This window comes from Girardinichthys multiradiatus, chromosome 5, assembly GCF_021462225.1.
Source record: "Girardinichthys multiradiatus isolate DD_20200921_A chromosome 5, DD_fGirMul_XY1, whole genome shotgun sequence".
Taxonomy (NCBI): Eukaryota; Metazoa; Chordata; class Actinopteri; order Cyprinodontiformes; family Goodeidae; genus Girardinichthys; species Girardinichthys multiradiatus.
In genome coordinates, this window is record NC_061798.1 from 4,722,858 (window position 1) to 4,748,321 (window position 25,464).

The 25,464-nt window shown below is 38.5% G+C and overlaps 1 protein-coding gene and 1 long non-coding RNA gene across 3 annotated transcripts; one reads left to right on the forward strand and one right to left on the reverse strand.

The window, feature by feature from the left end:
- On the forward strand, positions 1 to 22,733 carry LOC124868311 (hexokinase-1). 2 transcript variants are annotated; one of them, XM_047365425.1, is made up of 19 exons: positions 1 to 430; positions 3,632 to 3,794; positions 8,729 to 8,877; positions 9,680 to 9,799; positions 10,088 to 10,183; positions 10,289 to 10,388; positions 11,444 to 11,627; positions 11,742 to 11,897; positions 12,122 to 12,355; positions 12,570 to 12,874; positions 13,614 to 13,762; positions 14,062 to 14,181; positions 14,625 to 14,720; positions 16,210 to 16,221; positions 17,308 to 17,407; positions 17,554 to 17,737; positions 17,914 to 18,069; positions 20,139 to 20,372; positions 21,617 to 22,733. In XM_047365425.1, exons 1-19 carry the CDS (start codon positions 368 to 370, stop codon positions 21,765 to 21,767), a joined length of 2,772 nt encoding a protein of 923 aa, XP_047221381.1. In that variant the 5' UTR covers positions 1 to 367; the 3' UTR covers positions 21,768 to 22,733. The 2 variants fall into 2 exon arrangements, with proteins under 2 accessions (XP_047221381.1, XP_047221382.1); XM_047365426.1 differs by lacking the exon at positions 16,210 to 16,221 and having other exon boundaries at positions 5 to 430.
- On the reverse strand, positions 14,080 to 20,176 carry LOC124868312. Its single transcript, XR_007038301.1, has 3 exons — positions 20,042 to 20,176; positions 14,336 to 14,387; positions 14,080 to 14,202 (listed from the first exon to the last, which is right to left on the reverse strand). It is a non-coding gene; the product is annotated as an uncharacterized LOC124868312 (long non-coding RNA).
- Positions 22,734 to 25,464: the final 2,731 nt, after the last annotated feature.

The window sequence follows — 25,464 nt, forward strand, 5'->3', positions numbered from 1 at the left end:
AGGAACACCATTCCAGTGCAGAGCTGTAACATCTCCCTGGAGGCTAACAGGGAGCTAGCAACTGAGAGGGGGGTGGTGTCAGAGTAAAAGCTAGCCTGCGTGTGTGTGCGTGTGTGTGTTTGTTTGTGTGTGAGAGAGAGGCGGTGACTGCTGCCTGTCGCAGACTAGCAGGCACGGCTGCTGGACATTTTCCTTTTAACCTTGCCTTGCCCAGCTGCACAGCTTAGGCCTGCTGCTTTTTTCACTCAAGATTAAAAGGATCAGTGTGGGGGGAGAGAAGTAAACTTACACAAGGCTTCCATCCCTTACATTCTCTACTCCAAGCAGCACATAGCAGCTGACAGCTCCTGGCGGACGAGCAGGCAGAATGATAGCAGCTCAGCTTCTGGCCTACTACTTCACTGAGCTGAAAGATGATCAGCTCAAGAAGGTAAGCAACAGAACAATAAACCAGGCACTGAGACTGGAGGCTTTTACATTGTGACAGCAGCACAGCATGTTAGGAATCAGCTTTTGGGCCAATCGTGTTGGGAGAGGAGGATGTAGCATTTTACAGCTACATAGGAGAAGGTCACAATGTGCAATGAGGGGGATGGTCCATTTTCTGGTTTTCTGAATGGTTATTAGTATTTGACATTGATGTCCTTGAGCTGGGCTGTGGTCAGGGATGGTGTCTGCAGCACATCGCCACCATTAGGGTTCTCAGAGCACTGGTTGCCATGGTGTCAGAAGAAGACAGGTGCTGTTATAAAAAGTCATATATGAACTCCCTCATGCCTTGCTTTTTCTACTCACCCATTTTGTTATCTCTCATAGCTGTTCTCTCCTGTTTTGTTATTACCCAGCTGCTCTGAAAAGATAACATCTTTAAATCTATAATCACAATTTAGAAGATTACAACTCCTGTCTGCTCATTGAAATTTAACATGGGTACAGTCTAATGTAGGCAGCTGAAGAGGTATTCCATGAGTGGGACAATCAATGGGGTGTGATGTCAACACCCAGCAGAGGCAAATAGTTCTAATGAAGGAGGTTCATGGAACTTACAAGTTAAATAAATGCCCCTAATGGAAAGATGTTTTCCAACCATGTAAGTACTGCATATACAGGGCTGGGAACATGTATTTGCCCTCATTACAGTTTTCCTGTTCTTGCTTTTTTGTTTTAGATCATTAATCAAACTTTGATATCAGACAAAGCTAAAAGAAAAAAAGCTATTTAAACCAACCTGCCCCTATGAATAAGTAATCCCCCCTTCTTCAATCATGAAATACATGATTAACCACATTTGTTGGAAACCTAAAAACAGTTAGACAATAATTGACAATAATCAGGCCTGGGTGTAGTCACACCCAGGCCTGATTATTGTCAGATCTGTAGAATCAAGCAGTCACTTAAACAAAACCTGTCTGACAACTTGGAGTAGCCAAAAAGATATCAAAATATGTGTAATAATATATATATGTGCTGATCTAAAGAAGTTCAAAAATACATAAGAAATAAATACATGTTGTCTGGAAAGGGTTACTAATGGTTACACAAAGGCCCACTGTACATTTGCCAAAAAACATATTACTGACAGCCAAAACGTTTGGGAAATTATTCTGTGGATTGATGTGACAAAAGTGGAAAAATTAGCCTCCCGTTTGATATAGCAGAAAAGTACCACTACACTGAAGAAAAATAACATCACACAGTCGGCCATGGTTGTGGTAATCATAGTCTTTAGATGCCTTGCTGCTTCACAACCTTGACTTGCCATAACTGATGGAATCAAGACTTTTATAGCAGAAATCCCAAATGAGAAAGTCCAGCTATCAGTGTGTGACCTTAAAGGGACATATCATGCAAAATCTGCCTTTTTAGCCCTTAGATACATTTTGCTGTATGCTTGGAGTCTGTAGGAGAGCAGAAAAGTTGAATTTAGTCTCTCCAGGCGGTGCGTAGATATCTTTATATTCCGTCTGGGTCATATTTTTCAATCCGTTCAATTTTTTCTGTTCTCTGATGAGTGTTTTGCACTATTGAAGAACACTCAATAGTGCAAATGAAGAACATTATGGAGAACCCTGAGCATCCTCTTCATGAGACTGTCCTACAACAACAGTGTCTTCAGTCAGAGGCTTCTTCAGATCTACTGTAAGACAGACCGCTACAGGAGATCCTTCCTGCCCACAGCCATCAGCATCTACAACGGCTCTTTGAAGAAACCTACATAGCAGTAGCATCGTGTTTTCTCCTCTCGCTCTGGGTCAGACTGACTCCATGCGAGGCTGGATGGAAAGTCTTCCGTTGTTGATATCTTTTAATCAATTTGGGAATAAAAAGTTTATGCGAAGCTAGATAATTGTATCTCTGTTATGAAACTACAAAAATGGCCGAATGGAGTGGAGTAGAACAATCGTTGACCTGTAGGAGGGCAGGCTGTGTAGTGCCTCAGTAGCATTTAAAGAGACGGCACCAAAAGTAGTTGCTCTCAGACCCATCTCAGAACAGAGGTAGAAGAGGAACCTGTGGAGCTACAATAACAAGGAATTCAGACCAAAGCATTGCAGCTCTACTTCATATAGACTAAAACTGAACCATTTAAATGTGAAAAGGAAGATTCTAAAAGCATGTGTACCCTCTAAGCTTAAGCCCACTTCGGTTATGCAGCAGGACAATGATCCAAAGCATATTCCACCTTTGAAAGGCTCAAAAACAAAAAAAATGAAGGTTCTGGAGTGTCTGGAGTCTGGATTGACAAGCTGTGACATGACCTTAAACAGGCCATTGATGCTTGCTCCACAGAGATGTAAACATGCATTGGCAGGTATTTCAAATACAGCAAGGGTGTTGGCAGTGTTCATTCACATAGGGCCAGGATGATTTAGGTAGCTTTTTTACCTTAATAAAATTATTATTAAAAACTTCTTTTTGTATCTACTCATGTTATCTTTCTCTGAAAAAAATGTTTGATATAATGTTTGAATCTAAAATATTGAAGAGACGCAAACAAGCAAAAACAGAGATAATGTGAAAAAGCGCAAATACTTTCCTACAGAACTGCAACTTTTTTACCATCAACAAAAATCATGTAATGATAGTGTAAGTTTAGATATACAAAGATTATTCCCCCATTAAAGTTTGATATTTTAAACTGTTCATGAACAGTTGACACAGTAGAAAACTTGCAAGGCTCAACTAGAGAAATTACTCTAAATGCTGTTTAACACATATATCTGAGGCCTTTTGTGATTACACATTTAAAACTGAATGGATTATTGTACTTTAATAAAAAAAAAAACTAAAGGAAAACATACTGTCAGTCGTCGAATTCAGTAACCCTGATCCATTACCACTGATAAAACAAAACACAGTTACTGCGGAAAACCCTGCTGGTGTTTGTGTTACTGAAGTTAAAGAAGCTTAATTAGATAAAAAACTTGTTAACTATTTTGGTATAACACTAACTGTGGTACAGTAGATTTCTAAACTGACATTTCCCAGGCCCTGCACTACATGTAACTGTATATAGAAATTAAACAACATCCAAGATATTAATTTAGGCAGTATTAATCCAGATCAGTGTATCTTTGTACGTGACTGATTGACCTTCCCATACGCCCATTTTTGTGTGTCTGTTCTTCAGATTGATAAGTACTTGTACTCAATGCGTTTCTCCGATGAGACGCTGAAGGACATCATGGGACGCTTCCGCAGGGAAATGGAAAATGGACTCGGTCGTGACACAAACCCCACAGCCACAGTGAAGATGCTGCCCACCTTTGTCAGGTCCATCCCTGATGGATCAGGTAGGGTGTGTGAATGGGTGTTAGACACATCAAAAAATGTATTTGTGCAGTAATAGACTGTCTTTATTTATTTCTACATCCACCAACATTGTTATCTGAATGTTTTTATTTTCTGATTGTTTTTATTTAACAAATGTTTTTATTTTCTTAATGGGCTTTATTTAAATCTTATTCACACATTCATGATATTGTTGTGCCATTATGATTTTACCACAGAACAAAAGTTGTGACATCTGATCCATCGTCTGTTTTTAAAAATGTGCTTATGTATTAAAATGGCCACCCTTGTCATGTGACATAAGCCCTTCTGTGCTCTGGGTATGGATTCACTAAATCACTATTGTTTTGGCAGTGAGGCTGGTTTGGAAAGCCTAATCACTTCCTGTACGTATTAGAGAAAATACAACTTTAGCCAGATAAAAACCAGGACAGAATAAAATGGGTTTTTTGATAAATTGATACATTTTGATAAATTGCAGAACATTTGCACCATGGCAGAGGTTTATGACAGTAGGCATTAGAATTGAAACTTTTCACGAGCCAAAAAAAGCAGTGCATTTATATTGATCGTGTAGGAGGAAAATTCAGATATTTAGGAGTGCAGCTGCACTCTCTAAACACAGAAGATCAGTGGTTCAGATGCTAGTCGAATCAAGCCCCAACAATCATACCATACACAATGGGGGAAAAGGATTTGTTCCCCTGTTCATTTTGTAAGTCTGCACTTGACCTGAGCCCAGCGGGCCTGGGCCTTATTAGTTCAAGCCGCTGGCTCAAGGTGCCGACTCAGCGATACCCAAAACCAGTGCTGCCGAGGCAGTGGAGGAACAATTCCAACATCGGACTCATTACGGGGGCATGTGTCTAAGTGGCATTGTTTTAGGCCTGAATGCAGGGCTATGACTTAGACATGTACCTAGCTGTACCATTTGAACCAATAGGAAAGTTCAACTGCAGTAGCTACCATTCAACCCAAAGAGGGCAGCACTGAGGCAGATTCAAGACAAATATTGCAGAACTAAATAATTTTAGGAAGAAAATCCTAAGAATGACTAGAAGAATAATAACTTCACAGTTTTGCACAGAGGGGGTTGTTTTTTGCTAAGAGCACTGTACAACTTCACCACAGTTGGTGGGGCCATGTAAGACCTTGGGCAAAGACATTGTTACCTCTGCCAGAACAACAAAGAGGGATTATGGAAAGATCTCCCAATATGAGAAAAACTGAAGCTTCAAGTTACAAAGCGGCAAGTAAGAAACCTAAAGGATTTAAAGAGTTTTTGCAAAGAGAAGTAGATCGGCCACAATCTACTGTGACATGAGTGCAAAACCTGGTGCCCAGCTATAGAAAATGTCTTCGAAGTGTGGATGCCCATAAGGATGTCTTCAGGTTCTAATTCATGTTTTGATGGAGCATAAAATACTTATTTCACTCAAAGACCTGGAAATTAAATCTTTTCTAATGTGGGTTTTCTTTATGGAGTTTCTAAATATTCTGTCTCTCTTCATTAAATGAAACTACCATAAAAATTAGAGACATGTAATTTATTGCAAAAGAACAAACTTACACATTACACCACTGCAAATGAGCAACAAGATGTAAAAAAGCTGTGCTGACTCAAATGAAGTCTGGATCATGTGGATTGTCCTTGTTTAGACACAAGGACACTGACGGGGGTTTGGGATTTTGGAAGAAGCTATACAAAAAGCAGAAAATGGGCTCTAATGATGTGTTTAATACAGAAGATGTTTGGAAACTTTGAAAACAAGCATCGAGGTTCACAAAAATAAAATTCTGACCCACTGTTTTGACGTTCAAGATGAATAAAACTTTTGACTTTTATATTTTTAATCAGTTAAAAACACAGAGATGTGCAGCCTCTGGTGGTATAGAGTTTTTACAGTGTCTGAATGCATAAAATATCCACTAGTCTGTTAAACAGGTACAACAACTAGAAGGTCCTAATAGCTGTCTGGTTTCAACTGGGACATGTTCAAGGTGGAATTGACTCAATATCTAGATCCAAGTGCTGACTTCAAAAGCAAATATGAACACAGCAACTTTACAATTACCATAGCCTGAAAGTGGGTACTAAGGTCATAGATAAAAGGCCTAAAGATCTACTCTTACTGGGACCGGAACCCAAAGATAAGAGGCTATAAAAAGAAAACCACCTGCCTTCTATACCATGGACTGAGGAACATTTGTATTACATGCTTTTATTCTTTCTTCATATCTTTGTTATAAATCATGGTTATGAGAGTGAGACGCAAACTGGTCTAATTAAGTAAGCAAGGCTACAGCCTGACTCTTGGCTTCATTCATTATAAATAGCTTTGAGTTCAAAATCAACATGAGAGAACCAAGGGAGCACGCAAAGGGCAAAGTTGAATCCATGAGAGTTAAAATGATTCTTATTAGATGTCAGATAAGCAATGATAGGATGGATAGTTATAGTGGGATGGATAGTTATACTGTTATACCACAGTATGGCTTTGCTTTAATTGCAACAAATAAAGCTTTATTCTACTTGGATCACTAACTCTGCAGATTAGGTCTAAAATACAGACTGACCATCTTACTGAACTATTTAGGTTCATAAAAAAATTACTTTGGTCTCATGTTTAGTTTTTCCCCCTAAATGTGTTTAAAATGTCTATACGTTCCTTGTATGAAACTGAACAAACACACACACACACACACAAAATCTAGGGCCAGCAACGGTTAATTTTACTTGTTTATGTCAATGAAAATGACTGAGTAAAGTGCAACATGCAGATAAGGAGATTTGTTCCCGACATATGAGCATCATCTATCCATATTGAACTGTGTTTTTAATGACAAGCATATCCAACAAGCTAAATTAATTCATGACCAGTACAGACACACCCCTGATCAAATCGGGGAAGAAATGACAAGAATTCCCACTTTATGCTGGTGGATCATATCCAGATGGTAAACAGAGTGGGTAAATTAGTGAAAACTATTACCCAATCATGCAGTTTAACAACTAATCAAAAGTCAAATCACACCCCTCAAAATTCTGAATCTGTGCATAAATCTGGCTTTAATTTTATTATCTGTTTTTTAATATGGTAGGATTTTTAAGATGCAGAAGCAAGGTCTCTCATATGGATCCATTGCTGCAAAGTTAGGAGACAGAAAGACAAGTCATTTTAAATTTCCGAGAAGATCCAAGAGTCCAGTTCTCAGCAAAAATACAGACGACTTCAAAGTTGTCCGGTATTTCATAGGAGAAGAAGCTGAGTACAGAGACCTGATGGACCACTTTGTGACAAGGTGTGGAAACAATCTTCTGATCTTGAATGTGAACAGACCAAAGGAGATGATTGTAGATTTCAGGAGAAACACTATTTTATCATGGGAGGAGTATAAGTGTTCATCTGGACAACAGACTAGACTGGAGAAGAAACAGTGAAGCTGTTGACTGCTCTGGAACCTCTGGAGATGATTGGTTCATAAACAGAAGAACATTACAGACAATTCTTAGTCTCATCTTCATCAGACTGTCATACAACATCAGAGAGTCAGCATCAGCATCTACATCTCCTCTTTTAACTTTCCTGGGATTAATTAAGACCTTTTTATTGAACTGAATTTTGTGAACAAAACGTAAATAGACCCCAAATAATTTTACATGTACTAAGCTGGGGGATCTGTTGCACTGTATGTAAAGACAAAGGCAGATCTTTGATCCAAATTAAGACCCTAATTGATGCTGACTCTATCCTAATAACTATAATATATCACTCCCAGGAGAAACATTTAGAAAACACATCTTCAAAGGCCACGTCTCCTCTTACACCACAAACTTTCACCCCTCCCACTGGACATGTTTTCTACAAGGCATAGTGGAGGAGGCTCTATTATGGTTTGGGAAACTTTTCTTTCAATGGACCAATGCAGTTCCTGGTTGTCAAGGAGTGTTAAACAACAGCTAGTGGAGGTCTGGCAGTGACATCGTCTTGAATGAGGGCGTTCGTCTGTGTGGTGATTACTGGGTCTTTCAAACGGACAATACCGTCTGACAAAGAACTTCTTCCAGGAGAATAACGATCCTCTTTTACACCACCCTGCATGTTTCTCTAATATAAATCCTACTCAAGACGTTTGCGGATAGATGGCAAGGCAGGTTTACAAAAATGGACGTCAGATGGCCTACATAAGGCCATTTTCACTACCTGGAGACATGTTCCCACCATCCCACTGGAAACAAAGCATGTCTAAAGGAATTTTTGAAGTGATGGCTAATTAAAGTTTGGAAATTGGTCTTAAACTTCTGATCATCTGATTAATAGCCTAATTGAGTCTTCAATAACTTGCCTCCTCTTGTTTGTGTTGTTTCTTGCTGCTGCCTCTTTGTTTTGAATTTTGATGCTCAATTTATAACCTGGTTATGATCCAGTGTAAAAGAGAAAAACCTTTTCCAATCTTAGGATTTGGATCAGGACTAAATGTTCTTGTTCAGTTTTCATTTTCTTGTCTGTTCAGTGCACAAGTATTTTGGAAGCAAGACATTACAACCCTGACAAAACAATACATTTTGATTCATACACAAAGTACTGTATATTTTTGATTTTCCACCATTTAATGCTGGGGGAAATCATAACTCTGCATCGTTAGTGTTTAGAAATCAGTGGTACTAAAGTTTATTTTCAAGCTCATCTCTGCATCACATCCATTGCAACAAGATGCAACATTTTCAAACAACAGGCACAAATGAAGGATTTCAGTGTTTTGATTGGCTTGATTATTTTCCCAAACACTATGGCCGTAGAAGCAAACCGAAGCACAGAATTTGCCTCGGGTATCTAAACTGCAACAGTCAGTTTATGCAGCAAACTGTTTAAAATAAGCTCTAACAGTCCTGATCATTAATCACTAATGCCTTATTGCATTCTCAAATTGACAGAAAAGGGAGACTTTATAGCTCTTGATCTTGGTGGGTCAAACTTCCGGATCTTGCGTGTCAAAGTGACACAGGACAAGAAGCAACCGGTTCAGATGGAGAGCCAAGTCTATGAGACTCCTGATGACATCATCCATGGGAGTGGGACACAGGTAAATGCAGAAGTCAACCTAAGTTTGAACACTTTCTTTATTCAAAGAAAACACTTGGGCCTTCCTTCAGTAGTGTTGTTTCATAGAATCTCAACTATTCCGGTCTTTCTACATCAGAGATTCAAAGCATTTGTCAGGCTACATCTATAAAAGCTCCCATGTGGGAGTCTTAATCAGCAAATCTTGTTCAACCCATGTGAGACATTATCATTTAACATATTCTATTAAAGTCCTCCTTGTACAGAACACATTAACATGTAAGGTAATGGTAAAGATTAGTTTTTATGATCGTCTCTGTGGTTATATTTCACTATCTTTTTTCTTTGTGTCTTGATTTTTTACCTTTTAGTACTGTACAGCTCTTTGGTTTAAACAATTTGTTTTTAAATGTGCTTTATGAATAAAATGGATTGGTACTGCTGACTTAGAACAAGACAAATTTAGGTAATGAAATGCTGCAAAGACAGCTGGCGAGAAATGGAATGTGATCCATGAACTAGTTTCTTTAAATTTATACCTATCATGAAGTATTTTTCTTAAACAATTTTTTTAAAAGATCGTCAAAGAGAAAATTGGTTGATTTGAGTAAGTTTCCCATTTCTTTTTAGTCTGACAATGAAAGCATAGCACTGACTGCCAAAATTATTCTTTTCTGTAGTTTACAGGTTTAATAAAATAAAACTATGAAAGCAACAGCTGTGACTATACAACAATAATTGATTTACATAACATGTTATTACTGTGATGATTTGTTCTTTATTTTGGAATAATCTTCATTATAAAATCTCTTGTTTGCTTCCAGCTCTTTGACCATGTTGCAGAGTGCCTGGGTGATTTTATAGAGAAACAGAAAATCAAGGATAAAAGACTACCTGTGGGATTTACATTCTCATTCCCCTGTGTCCAAACCAAACTGGACGAGGTAATCACCTTACTGGATTACGATGTGCATTGCTGTGAAAACATTTTGTCCCCTTACAGATTTAATCTGTTTTTGATTTTTTTTTTGTCACACTTGAATATTTCAACTCAAATAATTTTATGTCAGACAAAGATAACCAGAGTAAATACAACAATCATTTCAATTAATAAGGGAATATCTAAGCCTACCTGGTTCTATCTGAAAAATAGATTTCCCCTTAGAGCTAATAGCTGCTTGTGCCACCCTTAGTGGTAAGCAGTCTTTACCTTCGTTACCTTCGTTTCACAGGCGGTCCTAGTGACTTGGACAAAGAAGTTTAAAGCTAATGGTGTAGAAGGCATGGATGTTGTGAAACTTCTGAACAAGGCAATCAAGAAACGAGGAGTAAGTCTTATTTTTTTTTCCCTTTGAAAGCTTTATATGCCAGTATAATTCATTACATTTGCTAATTCTTTTATCCTGGAATACTCAACCCTTTTATTTTCTCAGGACTATCAAGCAGACATCATGGCAGTGGTGAACGATACAGTCGGCACTATGATGACATGTGGATTTGACGATCAGCGTTGCGAAGTGGGAATAATTATCGGTGAAATTTTTATTTTATTTTAATTCATTCATTCTGAAAGGACAAATGTTGATGCAACAAACCTTCAACACTGCACACCAGATCCTGTATTGTTTTATTTATGTTGATGCTAACAGCCTTCTCCCAGTGAATAGTCAGTGTAAATCAGTATTACAGTTGTACAATTTAACACATACTGGCAGTGTAAGATGTACTTCAGGCAATATGCCCCTTTTATTTTCTATCAACCAACCCAGACCTGCAGAATCTGGTCGGCGACTGATCCTCCAAGGCAAAGCTCCCCAGCAAAGTTTTCATACCTGTTTTATCCCAACACTTCTTTTAAAACTGTCCACAGCTGAACTTTAGTCATTTGAAGGGACTGTCAGTCTAAGCGTATTTCAGCTAGACATATCCACAGTGATTCGCAGTGGGAAGAGGCGCACAGTAGAATAACAAAATCTATGCCATTCCCATAGAAGTCATGCAGGGCACAGGAGAAGAGGTAATGTTACTATTTCACTCAGCAGAATTAGATCTCCTTTTTTTTTTTTTTTGAAATAAGCTTCTTTCATGAGATTTTCTAGTTTTCTATTTGCTTGGTTAAAGGGTTTCTTGTTCACAGATTTGTTTCCATATCTATGTAACCACTTAAAAATAATAGCAATAATAAAAAAACATCTGGACATTGCATATTTCAGCTAGACATATCCACAGTGTGTTAAAAGCACAGATTAATGTACGTCTATTGACACCAAGGCGCTTCAAATGGGGCTTCCACTTTACTTACAGAATCTCTGTTTCTTTTGTGAAAGAATTAATGATCAATGTAGTCAATACCTAACAAGCTCCCATAAAAACAAATACATTGTAGACAAAGTGAGGTGTAATGCTTTGCTCAGTAAGCCAACAATCACTCCAACTGGAAACTGCCTCACTACGTCTCAGGACAGAGCTGCCCAAAGCTCTGTCCCTTGCATCAGGATGAGGGCAAATGTGTTTGAAGTAAAAAGTTTATCTACTCAGCTCCACGGAGTGGAACTCATTCAGACACCAAAAACTCTGCATCCTTTCAGGAACGGGAACAAACGCCTGCTACATGGAGGAACTGCGCCACATTGATCTGGTTGAAGGCGACGAAGGCCGAATGTGCATTAACACTGAATGGGGTGCCTTTGGGGATAACGGCTCCTTGGAAGACATTCGCACAGAATTTGATCGTGAGATTGACAGAGGCTCCCTTAACCCAGGAAAGCAACTGTAATTTATCATGCTTCTGATCTGATCTATCTGGCAACAGAAACGTTTCATTTAAAAAAGCATCTTGGAAAGTGAATCTTTTCTAAAAGTCTAGTTATTTGTCTCTGTGATAAGGTTTGAGAAGATGGCCAGTGGAATGTACATGGGAGAGCTGGTTAGACTCATCCTGGTGAAGATGGCCAAAGAGGGGCTGCTGTTTGAGGGACGAATAACTCCTGAGCTTCTGACCAAAGGAAAGATTGAGACAAAGCATGTCTCTGCCATAGAGAAGTGAGTGCAGAGAATGGCTTGTGTTATGATGTGAATATAAGTGTTGTTTCAATAAGGATGCATTTGGGATAGAGTAGTAGAGTTACATTTAAGGTGCTTCACTTTCTAAGAAGATTTTTACCTTAAGATCCTGAACTAAAATGTTCAGTATAAATATTTTAAACAGAAAAACCAGATATTTCTTGAGTTTCTCTTGATATACTCAGGTAAAAATATAATTTTAGGACTAAAGAAGGACTGAAGAAATGTATGGAAACCCTGACCAGACTTGGTGTGGAGCCGTCAGATGAGGATTGCCTGGCCGTCAGGCATGTATGCACCATTGTGTCCTTCCGCTCAGCAAATCTGATTTCTGCAACTCTGGGAGCTATCCTCTCACGCCTAAAGGACAACAAAGGAGTTGCGCGTCTTCGCACTACTGTGGGAATTGATGGTTCTCTCTACAAAATGCACCCTCAGTGAGTATTTTAGAAAACAGGAACTCAATGAGAACTTAGCAACAGAGCCTCATGCAGTTATAAACACAAGTAATGTATTAGGTCTCTCAATGTTTGTACTTGTTTTGTTCTTTAAAGACTTGCATACCTTCAAAGTAAGTAGACTGCTTTAAACAACAAAGCAGCAGTGGGAAAAGGTTGAATTCCATGCTGTTGTCTCCTTGTGTTTCAACAGATACGCCCGGCGCCTGCACAAGACTGTACGTCGTTTGGTTCCAGACTCTGATGTTCGTTTCCTGCTGTCTGAAAGTGGAAGTGGCAAAGGTGCTGCCATGGTGACAGCAGTAGCATATCGTTTAACCGACCAGGCGCGCCAGATCCAGGAAACTTTGGCAGAATTCAGGCTGAGCAAAAGTCAACTGCTGGAAGTGAAGAAACGCATGAGAGTGGAAATCGAAAGAGGCCTGCAAAAGGAAAGCCACAAGGAAGCTACAGTCAAAATGCTGCCTACCTTTGTTCGAAGTACACCAGATGGAACAGGTGACTGAAAGGCAACACAGCTTGGGCTGTAGGAGGGAATCCAGTTCAAACACAACGTTTGAACTAGATTCATTGAACAGAGTTAAAAGAATATGCTAGAAACTCTGTTTTTAACGTATTATGCTAGAAACAGAGTTGCTCTTGGAGGTGTCATCAAAGTAACGTCTCAAATCTTATAAAAGGAAAAGCAGTTCAGTATGGGTTGTACAAAACCAAACACCAGCAAATGTAGCACAGGGTAACTGTGACATCCAGAGAAAACTTCACTTTATAATAAGCTTCCATGGAACTGAAGGAGAAATAAAATATCACCTCACAATCAGAGGAACATGTACAATTTTATAGCAGACTGAAATGACTTAGATTACCACCTGCTAGATGTGTTTACGAAGTACACTGACTGATTTCAAGTTAGCCTACAGGTATATCATTTATGAGGTGGAAAAGTCAGCTATTATATACATTAACCCAATTTCCTATGTCAGTAAAATTATTGCATCAGAAAGCGTTAGGAGCTCCTGAGATAGAGTAAACAGCTGACATCCGAGTTGTGTATCATGTGCAATGTTTTATTCCAGAAACCATTTTTACATCTGTTTTTAAAGTGTCTCATCGGTTGCTGGATAACAAACAGAAACCAAATCCTTGTCTGTAGTATTTTATGAAAGGTCCATAGGCTAAGAAGGTGACAAAACAGATTCTGCTGACTCTCAAGTTAACAAATGCCCGTTTTTTCCAGAAAATGGAGATTTTCTTGCTCTGGACCTTGGAGGGACAAACTTCCGTGTGCTTCTGGTTAAGATTCGCAGTGGGAAGAGGCGCACAGTAGAAATGCATAACAAAATCTATGCCATTCCCATAGAAGTCATGCAGGGCACAGGAGAGGAGGTAATGTTAGTATTTCACTAGGCAGAATTAGATTTCTTTTCTTTTTTTTTTTTAAATAAGCTTCTTTCATGAGGTTTTCTAGTTTTCTATTTGCTTGGTTAAAAGGTTTCTCGTTCACAGATTTGCTTCCATATCTATGTAACCACTTTAAAATTTTATGGCAATAATAAAAAAAAAACATCTGGACATTCCATGTACTTAAATGAAGTGAAATGAAACCCATTATTGATGAATCACCATAAAAATACAGTACTTACCCCTACATCCCCAGTGCACCTAAAATGAGTGTCTCTCTCCAGCTTTTTGACCACATTGTGCACTGCATCTCTGATTTCTTGGACTACATGGGAATGAAAAGTGCTCGACTGCCGCTGGGTTTCACCTTCTCCTTCCCCTGTCACCAGACCAGCCTGGATGCAGTATGTTCTACATTACTCCATCTTTAACACACAGTTAAATGCTGCTATCAATCAGGTTAGAAGAAAAGCATATCTGAAGAACTATCAGGAGTGTAGGCTGAGCTTACGACACAAGCTGGTACAAAAAAGGTAGTTAAAATGTATATACTGTCACCTCAGGTTATACTGTCAGACGGTCACAGGATGTGATGGAACAGTAGGGTTTTCTGCAAACCAAAATGGAAAAAATGTGAAGGTTATTCTTAGTCCAAAAAAAATAAAATTAACTTTTCCCTAATTTATGTAAACAAACAGGAAACAGTTTTTTTTTTTACCGTTTTATGGAATTTGGTTATATATATATATATATATATATATATTCTCTACTCCTCTCACACCAACTATGTAATTGTATTTGAGTTTTATTATGAGATGTTTTTCATTCAGTATTATGTTTTCCACAGGGTATCCTGGTAACCTGGACAAAAGGCTTCAAGGCAACAGACTGTGAGGGTGAAGATGTAGTGGAGCTTCTTCGAGAAGCAATCAAAAGAAAAGAGGTAATCATAAACAGAGAAAAACTGAAATGACATTCCTCCGAAAATCATGAATACGTTGGAAATGTGAAAGTTAAAAATCTGTGAAAAACCAGTCAATATGTACAGAAAAACTACAGAAAGATTAATGATAGAATGAAGATGTTGCTTTTTTGACCGCTTTTTTACACTCAGCAAACAACCTTGGAAGTACTATTTAGTTTCATCAGCTTACCACACAGCTCATCTCTAGGTGTGGTGGTGGAGAATCTCCACAATGAGACAAGAAAGCTAAAAAATAAGAGCAATACAAGTATGATCTCAGGTTGTTTCACATGGTTACAGTCTAAATCCTGCCTGGGTGTTTGATAATCCTCTGAGGCCCCACATAAAATCTGTGGAAAACAACAAAATCCCACATAGACGAGTGTTAACGTGATTTCCAAACGTGAACATACTGCTTTTATCTTGAGACAAGCTTTAACTGGTGTTTTTCTTTTGTAATTATGTTAGAAGGTACAAGTTACAGTCAACTAAGCAGCCTCTGGACTGATTTATACAGATTTACAGTTTTGTAAGCTACACTGGACCTACATTGGCTAAAGTGCACTTCCTGGTTTTATGGCTTTGTGGCAACACTTCACTTCTGCCAAAACAAAAATGTCTGGCCTGTTTAAAACAAAATATGATGAAATAAGGGATGGCAGATTTTTCCACTATAATTCACAAAGATCCCACAATTTGCGGACATAGAGAAATGTGTTAGTTAAGCTGTCTAAAAAGTCTTAAAGCCGATTTGTCTTTTTCTTGCAATAGTATAAACACAGACAGCGCTTAAACACGGACTTTGGACAGAGTTGGCCATGGAAGAAGGTTGATTTTTGACCTGTGCCTGTAGACTTAAAATGACCAAATCAACACAAAAATGTCTCAAAGTCCAAAGGATTTATTCCGAGTTCATGATCACATGTACTCTAACAAGGCTCACAGACCTTTAATAGAGAAACAGGCTCCCAGCATTATAGATCCTCCATCATACGTAACAATGAGCACAAGGTGATTTTCCAAAAATTCCTCCTGTAGATAGCATCTAATGGTTGTCCTGCAGATCTGGTGACCACAAGATGCCACTCCGTGCTGCACTTCTTAAACTTAAAGTTGGAGATATTTTACCTCCCTTACTATCCTGTTCACTGAGTATGGTGGCACATAATTAGGGCTCCTCGTCCAGTCTAATGGCTATTCGCTAAGACAACTGAATCTCTCAGTCATGTCATATTTATAGCCCAGATAAACAGAAGTCAGAATCAAAACTAAACGTTCCTAGAAAACCTGATCAACATAAAAAAAGTGAAGTATAAAAATGTTTCAGTTAAAAATATGATTTTAAGTCTTAGTACATACAGCTGTGGTACCAACAAATATATCTGCATCTGTTTCTGGGGTAGGGATTTGCAGAGGGGTGTACATGTTGCCTATGAAGAGTTTTCTAAACTGATTTCACTCTCTTTAGATTGAAGAACCAGTAAGTATAAACTGAGAGTAAATCCCTGTCCATCAGGTAAAGCAGTGCAGGACTGAAGCAGTGTGTGGTGATGCTTGTAAAGGCATGTATTGATAACTGATGAAGGCAGAGCTTCTGGATGCAGCAGCTCTCAGGAAAAGCTTGCATCACTTGTTGTCAGTTTGTTCCAAAATGTGAATAACATGCATTGTTCTCAGTGTGGCATCCAGTAATCAGCCCTCATTTTAATTCTCTTGTCAACACGTTTCCATTTAGCATTGTTCTATCAAAAATACAGCCTAACATTGCTTTCATATATTGTGAACAAATGAAGTTATGTAAAAGAAACAGCCTAATGAAGTTTGATTTTTGAGTTTCAGTATTTATCTGCTATTCTGTAAAGGTGGAAACACCATGGCATCCTTCACAGTAACGTTGGGAGAAGACGTTCAGTAATGCAGTAACACGATGATTTCAGAATAAAATCCATAAAATAAAGCATTGTGGCTCCCTATTAATTGGTTTACTGAGTTTTAACAAAGTGCATGGCAACTGAAATGTAAGATAACAGTGATAACAGTGACAGCATATATGAAGTCAGAAGTTTGCATTTACCACATTCACTAAGGCATAGGTCATCGACTCGAATTATTTAATGTTAACAAGTTACAAACTGTTAAAACATTGAGCTCACAGATGGCCCGCAGTAGAATGTGTTATAGGTCTGCATTTGTTAAAGTAAAATCTTTAAAACACAATTCTTTTCAAAAGTATCCAAGAGTGTAACTGACATGTTAGGAGTCAACTAGAGGTAGACCTATTTATGTTTCTACCTTCAAACACTTCAATAATTCTGATAAATCCAAGTCACAAACTTTTGGGGGTGACAAACATAAATTTAAAAACCATATCGTTTTCAGAGTTAATGTGTTATTCTTTGTTCCTTAAAGAAATATTATTGCAACTGACTAAAGAAAAAGTATTAGAATAAAATATCTATTTATGCAACATTGCAGTAGGTAAACTTCAGACTTCAGCTGACTTTTAGTGTTACATGAACACATTTTGCTGTATTTCAGTGTTTGACCAATTTTGCCTTTACTTTAGGAATTTGAGCTGGATGTGGTTGCCATAGTGAATGACACAGTGGGTACGATGATGACCTGTGCATACGAGGAGCCAACTTGTGAAGTCGGACTGATTGCAGGTGAGCGACATGTTTCCTCTTTGTTTGTTTTTTGTTTCCAAATACTTTCATTAAATTTCTTAAGAAAAGATTACTGGGTAAACTACCATGAAGTAAAACTGTAAAGTTAAGTAGTTTTGTTCTAAAGTTGCTTTGTTTGCTCCCAGGTACGGGAAGTAACGCCTGCTACATGGAGGAGATGAGGAACATTGAAATAGTGGATGGAACTGAAGGTCGTATGTGTGTCAATATGGAGTGGGGAGCATTTGGAGATAACGGCTGTCTGGACGACATCAGGACAAAATATGATCAGGCAGTGGATGAAAACTCTCTCAACGAAGGCAAACAGAGGTCAGATGCCATATACAAACTATGTAAAGTAAAAAAAAATAGACTTTAATAAGTCTTTCAGGTCAGTTTTCCAATTTACAAATTAAAACCTTAACCTAATTTGTGCTCAACTAAAACAATCTGATCGGTGCTTCATGTCATACTGGTAACTAAAATCTCTTTCTTACGCTCATCAGATATGAGAAGATGTGCAGCGGTATGTATCTGGGAGAAATTGTGCGACAGATTTTAATTGATCTGACGAAGCGTGGTTTCCTCTTCCGCGGACAAATCTCAGAGACACTCAAGACTCGGGGCATCTTTGAGACCAAATTCCTGTCACAAATAGAGAGGTGAGTGAATTCTTCACACTTTCTGCTAATGGTGATTTATTGATCCAGTCCTAGTGAGTGTCTTGTCAAATCACAGACCATTTCTTTAAACATTTCTTTCATCTAAAAAGTGAAATTTATCCTTAAATATTAATTTTAGATTACAATTTTGTAAATACACGTCCCACAAAAACACGGTGTATGGTGTTAAACTACCGCCAGTTTAAATATATGGTAAACAACATTTTTAGAGAAACAACTGGGTAAAAATACAACATGTCTCCTCTTTGTCAGCAGCACCAGTGTGTGTAGGTACTTTCTGTAATTTAGTCCAAGGATGCAAACTATACGGGAGATTTACTACCTGGATTAAAGCAGTTAGACTCATACCTTCCTTTAAACATTAGATTAGAACAATTAACTCCTTCACCACTCAAGAAGTTTGGCAAACATCATTGTCATGATATGACATCCTGGGACTTGGTTTGTGTTTTTGTGTTAACTGTGTTTAGGTTTATGTTTTCCTTTATTGTTAATTAGTTCCACCTGTCCACTCTGCCTCCCTGCCAGCTTGTCACACCTGTTCTTAGTTTCTGTGATTACCTGCCTTTGTTTTCTCCCTGTATATTAGTTGGTCTTTGTTCTTTGTTCCCCGCTGGTTTCTCCATCACTGTTCCTCGTCACTACCCTTGTTGATGTTCAGTTTTGCTACGTTGGAGAACTGAGTACTCATGTAGGTTTTTGGCTCTGAACTCGGTTATGTACCTGCAGTGATTTTTGTGACGCTTTTGACGGTTTTGGAATAAAACCTCAAGATTAACTCATCATGCGGCTGCCAAGCTCTTTTCTGCACTTTGGTCCGATTCAAACACTTAACGTGATAATCAGAGGTTTTTGTAGAACCAGTCCCAGCACCAGAAGATCTATTTTTTTTATGAAGCCAACACTGTAATTAATTAATTTAAATTATTTTAACTTTTCATCCAACCATCAGAACTTGATTTAAATGGAGATCAAATCTGGTGTCTGCCTTCTTAAAATTTCATTTTTATTTCACCTTTATTTATACATATTAATCTTGCTGAGACACAAGGTCTCATTCTCAACAGTGGCCTGTTTAAAAACGAGATACAAAATAATATATTACAAAAGACTATAGTCACTCTTATTCATATAGCAAATAACTGAGAAATACATCTGAAAATAGAATAAAAGACATTAGCAACAAATCATACACAAGAACACGAGCAGCCATTCAGTGATACTTTCTCCATTGTCCTTAAAAGATGTTTCACACCCTTCAGTTTAATTAAGCTGCACAGCTTTAGGTCCTATTGTTCACAGTAGATTGTAAGAAAGAACTTGTACAGATGTTCTGTACATGCTGAAGGAACACAGAATGTAATAAAACCCTGTGAGTGGAGGGTGTAGTTGCTCTGTTCAGGTGACAAATAGGAAGTTAGGCACATTGGTAGGAAGCAGATAAAAATATATAAATGCAACATTGTATATTTGGACAGTAAAGGCCAGATAACCAAAGAGTATAAAATGCAATGGTGGGTAAGAGTTTTACATGCTGTGATGAATCTTATTGTTCCATGATCAACAGCCTCCAACAGGAGCATTCATGTCACCATAATCAATGTGAGATAAGAAGGTGGCTGCAACAAGTTGCTTTTCACATTAAATGAAAATTACCATTTATTTCTATAGAAAACCTTTAGTTTAATCTGAGCTTTTTCAGAAAATGTACAACATGTGACATTAAACAACTCTTTAAAACAGTGTGCTGTACGTTACAGTACTGCTAAGTGGAAAATATTAAGGGTGAACTTAGATAAAATGTCTAAATGCTGTCCACAGATAAAACCCCAGAATAATGGACATCAGCATGAAAGCCCGAGCCTGAGCAGCAATGCTTTTTGAAAAGGGGCATTCAGTAAGACAACACACATAATAATGAAAGAAAGGAGACACTATGGTGTAAGATTACCTTATCCTCTGGGAACAGCTGAGATGTATCCAGTGACTCTACTGCTGTTGCATGACCTATGACTTTATCCCTCAATCCGCTCTTTTTTTCTCCACAGTGATCGTCTGGCGTTGCTGCAGGTCAGAGCGATCCTGCAGCAGCTGGGACTCGACAGCACCTGTGATGACAGTATTATTGTTAAAGAGGTGTGTGGAACGGTGTCCCGCCGTGCCGCTCAGATCTGCGGAGCCGGAATGGCTGCTGTGGTGGATAAGATCCGTGAGAACAGAGGACTGGACCACTTGGACATCACCGTGGGTGTGGACGGCACACTCTACAAGCTGCACCCACAGTAAGATCTAGATTACAGTTATCCTCAGAGGGATGTTTGTGGTGGGGAGAATTGTTTCATCAAGATGTAGATGATGGACAAGCTCAAGGCCAAAAAAATACAAACCCTGTTAGCATTAGATCACTTTTTTTCAATCTAGAAAGGCTAACATTTCATAAATCTTGGTGCCTGGAGTACTGTACCCATTATTTTAATGCTTTATATACACTTCACAGTTTTGCCTTTTTTTGAATATAAAATGAGAACTTTTTAGCCCTCTTTAGAGCTAGTCAGTCTTTTAGAGCTTATATAGCACCTCGCCAAAGCACTTATGCCTTTTGAACTTTTCACATTTTGTCATGTTATTGCCAGAAACATTAAAGGATTTTGTGTGATAGACCAACATAAAGTAGTAAATAATTGTAAAGTGAAAGAAATTGATACATGGTTTTACATTTTTTTTACCAAATGATAATCTGAAAAGTGTGGTTTCCATTTGTATTTTGCCCCCCTTTAATCCAGTTCCTCTAAATAAAATCCAACTATTAGCCGTGCACTCCACAAATCTTTCTGGAAGGGCAGCAAGAAGAAAGAAATTGTTTTTAGTACTCTGGTCAGATGAGACTAAACTCAACTCTTTGTTTGTGGCGATAAATTAACAATGCCCATCACCTTGGCAATCCAACCCCATCGTCAAACTTGCATCATCATGCTGTGGGGATTCCTTTCTTTAGCTGGGATGGGGTAACCTGTCAGAATGATGGGGGCATGGATGGAGCCAAATAAAGGCCAATCCTGGAAGAAATCCCGTTAGAGGCTCCAACAGACTTGAGACTAGGCTGGAGGTTAGAGGTTCAACTACCAGCAGGACAACAACTAAAACCATTTCACATAGTGGAGAAAATCTTGTGTTAATCTTGGTCTGTAAATTTGCAGAGCTGGTGGAGACATACTCAAAAAAAGAAAACCTGCAGATCAAGTTGCAGTGGGAGGTGATTTCAAAAGTATTGACTAAAGCAATACTTTTGCAAAATAAATGTCAAGATCTTAATTCTAATTGTTAATAGGTAATTCTATAGAGTACCATTTTAGAATCAGTATTTGGAAGCCTACACCAGACTGGACAGTGATGTTTCCACATTGTGTTAAACGATTATAAGTCTCCTCGCTGTACAGCATATATCCCATGCTTACATTGGACAGAACTTCTTTTAACGTTTCAAACTATTATCTTATTAAAGATCCCTTATGATTTTTTCCTTCAGCTTCTCACGGATCTTCCACCAGACAGTAAAAGAACTTGCCCCTAAGTGCGAAGTCAACTTCCTGCTATCAGAGGACGGCAGTGGTAAGGGAGCTGCTCTCATCACTGCTGTGGGCTGCCGCCAGAGGGAGCTGGATGCCCAGCAACACTGAGGAGCTCTGTCCTGTTTGTCCACCACAACCACTTGCTGCTCCGCCGTGATCTCTTCTCACTTGCCCAGCCTGAATCCATCTTCCCTCGGCCGCCGTGACTCCACCTCTGCCCCACCTGCAGCCAGAGACATGCTCCATGCAGTTTTAAAGCTGAAGATGCAGATATTTATAATGCGTTATTATTTCCCTGTTTGTACATTTCCTCAATAGTTTGTCAATTGTATAACTCTAAACTCCTTAGGTGTGCAATATTTCTGTGTGGCTAATTTTATTTTTATATGGAGGCAGATATTTAACTGTTTGTACAGGCACTTTGCATTCAAGATTCTAAGGGTTTTGCAGCATACAGAAGCTATCGTGTGCACTTTTTATATGAGAGCTAAAACAGCAGCATTTCATGTCATTTACAAATGAAAAACATGAATCTCGGTGAATGATGAAACTTGTTGAAATCACAGCTCCATGACGACTGGTTTAATAAGGGTCAAATGCAAGAGTCACGGCTGTTCAGACCATTGTAATTCTACGTGCAACATGCTCACATGATGTGCTTAGGCTACTAACCTGTTTGTGTAACTGTCACTGTCGCTCACATTATTAACTATTCCTGCTGAAGCACATCATTTCTTCTTCAAGGGTGGACATGGTAGAAAACAGAAGTGTTAGAATATATTACTGATATTTGTTCTTAAGATTTGTTGTGATGAATTAAAGTTCTATTTATTGTGTGTGCAAAGAATAAATGTTTATTGGGTCCTAACGAGAGATCATTTAAGACCACTTTTGTGTGTACTTGTGACTGAGTGTCGGTGTGTCCTACTGTGAAGACCTGTAGCTTCAATGTTCAAAGCTGTGTGGAGATTGCATGCCTTACATCATCATTTTGTTCATTTTTACTGCATTTATAGATTTGTGACCAACACATCTACGTGCAGCTCATTAAATTCAATTCTCTTGTGGTGTAAATCTCATGTTGTTCTTAAACTTTTAAACATACTAGTGGTACTGAAGTGCACAAAGTTATCACTAGATAGTGAGCTTGATATGCAAATGAAAATGTGAAGTATTGGGTTCTCTGTAAGGTTCGGTCAAGCAGTTGCTGCATGATATACAGTGGAGGTTCTAGACCAAATGTACCAGGGTGGGGCCAAGTTTTTTTTTCACGGGAGCACGGGAACAAAAGAAACAAAAATAAAATAGGGCAATATTTCATTGTTTTATATATTAAGTGAGCCAAAGAGCCACTTGCGGCTCCGAAGTTGCAGGGTGCACGACCCCTGATCTAGCAGATGAAAACCGTGATCCTATCCCAATACGGATGAAGCTAAAAGTGCAAAACCCTAATTTGCAATTCATTGTTAAAGTAAAACTGTAAATGTAAAAAATTAAATTGGGCCAAAAGACCAATCAGTTATGATTTATGTGCATCATTATGTCTTCAGTGCAGGGGCCATAACAGGGGCCAAGACCAGTTCCACAGGGTCATTGGACCCTGTTGTCCCCCCTCTAGAACCACCAATGATGATATAGCAATGCATGTTGAGACAAATTTCAGGATCTGACATGTAAGTTCTTAATGTCTTGATAAAATTAGGATACAATGAATCCATATTCAGAAATTAGACTTTGTTACTTTACAAAGAACAGGGGCAGGAGGCTATCCTCTAATATTTGTTGAAACTATCGTTTACAGATAAATTGCTAAAATCTAAATTTATCAGTTCAGTGGAAAACTGATGAGATTTTTTCAGGATCCCTTATTCAAACTACAGATTCACTTTTTTGTCAAATCCAACCATTATTGTGATTCATCCACTACAAAACATCTGAATGGAATTTAAGTCTCGGGCAGGATAAAAAATTCTAGTTCCACTGCTAGTGTTTGGACTTCATGTGAAACTGAACAGTACACACACAATACCGAAGATTTTGAGTTTTAGCACAGCTGAAATTCTCCATCATAGCGTTTTAAGTCATTTGGAAACCAGAGAATGTGCTGGAGTGACCATAGTTTTTTATGATTGTGTGGAGCACAGAGTAACAGCTTCTCCTCCCCTACTGTTGCTATGCACCATCAATCAGCTCCCTGAAAGACAGCTCCTGTACTTCTCACTCTCTCTTGAGATTATCAGATTCAGCTGTTTGGAAATATTTTCAGCTGTGAAAAACTCGGACTCTGATGGTTTCGAAGAAGCTAAAGGTAGCGCGGCTTTAAAACCACAGCTGGAAAGCTGCAATCAGCTGACTGCATTTTGTCCCTGAACCAACAGCCTGACCAGTTAATAAGCAAATTGTATCTGAATCTGCTACTTTCTAAAAAGCAGAACAGCAAAAAGGGATAATGTATGAAATCTATAGCCTCTTTCATAAAGAATTTGTGTCATAAACCAACAAAGACAAGCCACCTTTTACCTGCTCTTAGCTATTCCTCTTTACTTTCCGAATGATGACGGTGATATCACGCACAACTGTTACCTCACCCAGCTAGCAGCTGTGTGGGACCACACCAGGTGTGTTGTGGTGCTGACACTGGTGAGCTGACTTCATCGCCCTTCACTGCATCGGTCCTCTCACAAAACAGGTAAAGACAGCAAAAAGGTGTCTTAATATTGTCTTTAAGTGTTTTTTGAAATATATTTTGTTTTAAAACAAAATCCCATGCCGGGATTTATAAAATACATAAAATACATATATTCTAATACCACAAAAAAGCTGTATTTTTTACTTAGTGTCATTATAATGGGTAACCAAGGGTTCAATAGCTAGCATCACAAGTTGAGCTATAAGTTACAGGCAGTCTCCATAGCATGTCAGTTATTTAAACCAGTAAATAAAGGCCATCAGAGACTGTTTGCAAAAAGGGTGGGTAGTTGTATTGTGTAATTGTCCAGCATGCTGGGAGTGCCCATAACCAACCCAATATGGGATGACACAATGTGTGGGGGTGCTCTAGAATACCTGCTGCTTCCACATTTGGACTGATCTAACATCTGTATGTTCCAGCTGTCATGCAATTGCACAGTGAAACCACACTGCCTCAAGGACCCCCATCTGACTCTAAGATGGGCTGATGATGTTGTCTAATGCGACTAGGAGACATCCTCTCTGTCTGATCTACTTAATTCATCAGCCTCACTGACTGCCTGACTCTTTGGTAACTCCCTGTTACATTTACTACTTCGCTCATGATTCTACCAATGATGCCCTTAGGTGCTCGTTGTAGACATGTCGGCTACTTGCAAATCAAATCATTTACATACCCACTTGCTGGTCTGCATGTTTCAAATGTTCAAATCAGACATTTCCCTCTAGGGGCTAAAGTTGATTAGCTTTAACTTTTTTTAGTCAGTAAAAGCATTTACACAAAGTTTTCCTTAACACGGCCACAAAATAATTTGGCTGATTGAATACAAGTATTTCCTCGATAACATTTTTACAAAAATTGTATTTAATAATGTAAAAAAAACATGCCATTAATACCAATGGTTACACCCCAAAATTTTTAGTTCAGGATATTGTACCCAGCTTAAGGATGTCATCTTGGACATAGACCATACTGATGGATTCTCCTTTCGGTTTCTATATGGAATGTTGAATTAAACTTGGCCTGAATCCTATTTCATCACCTGTCTCTCATCACTAGCTCCTAACCCCCCATTTCAAAGAGGTAGGGGTTCCCAGTAGTTTCTGTGGTGTA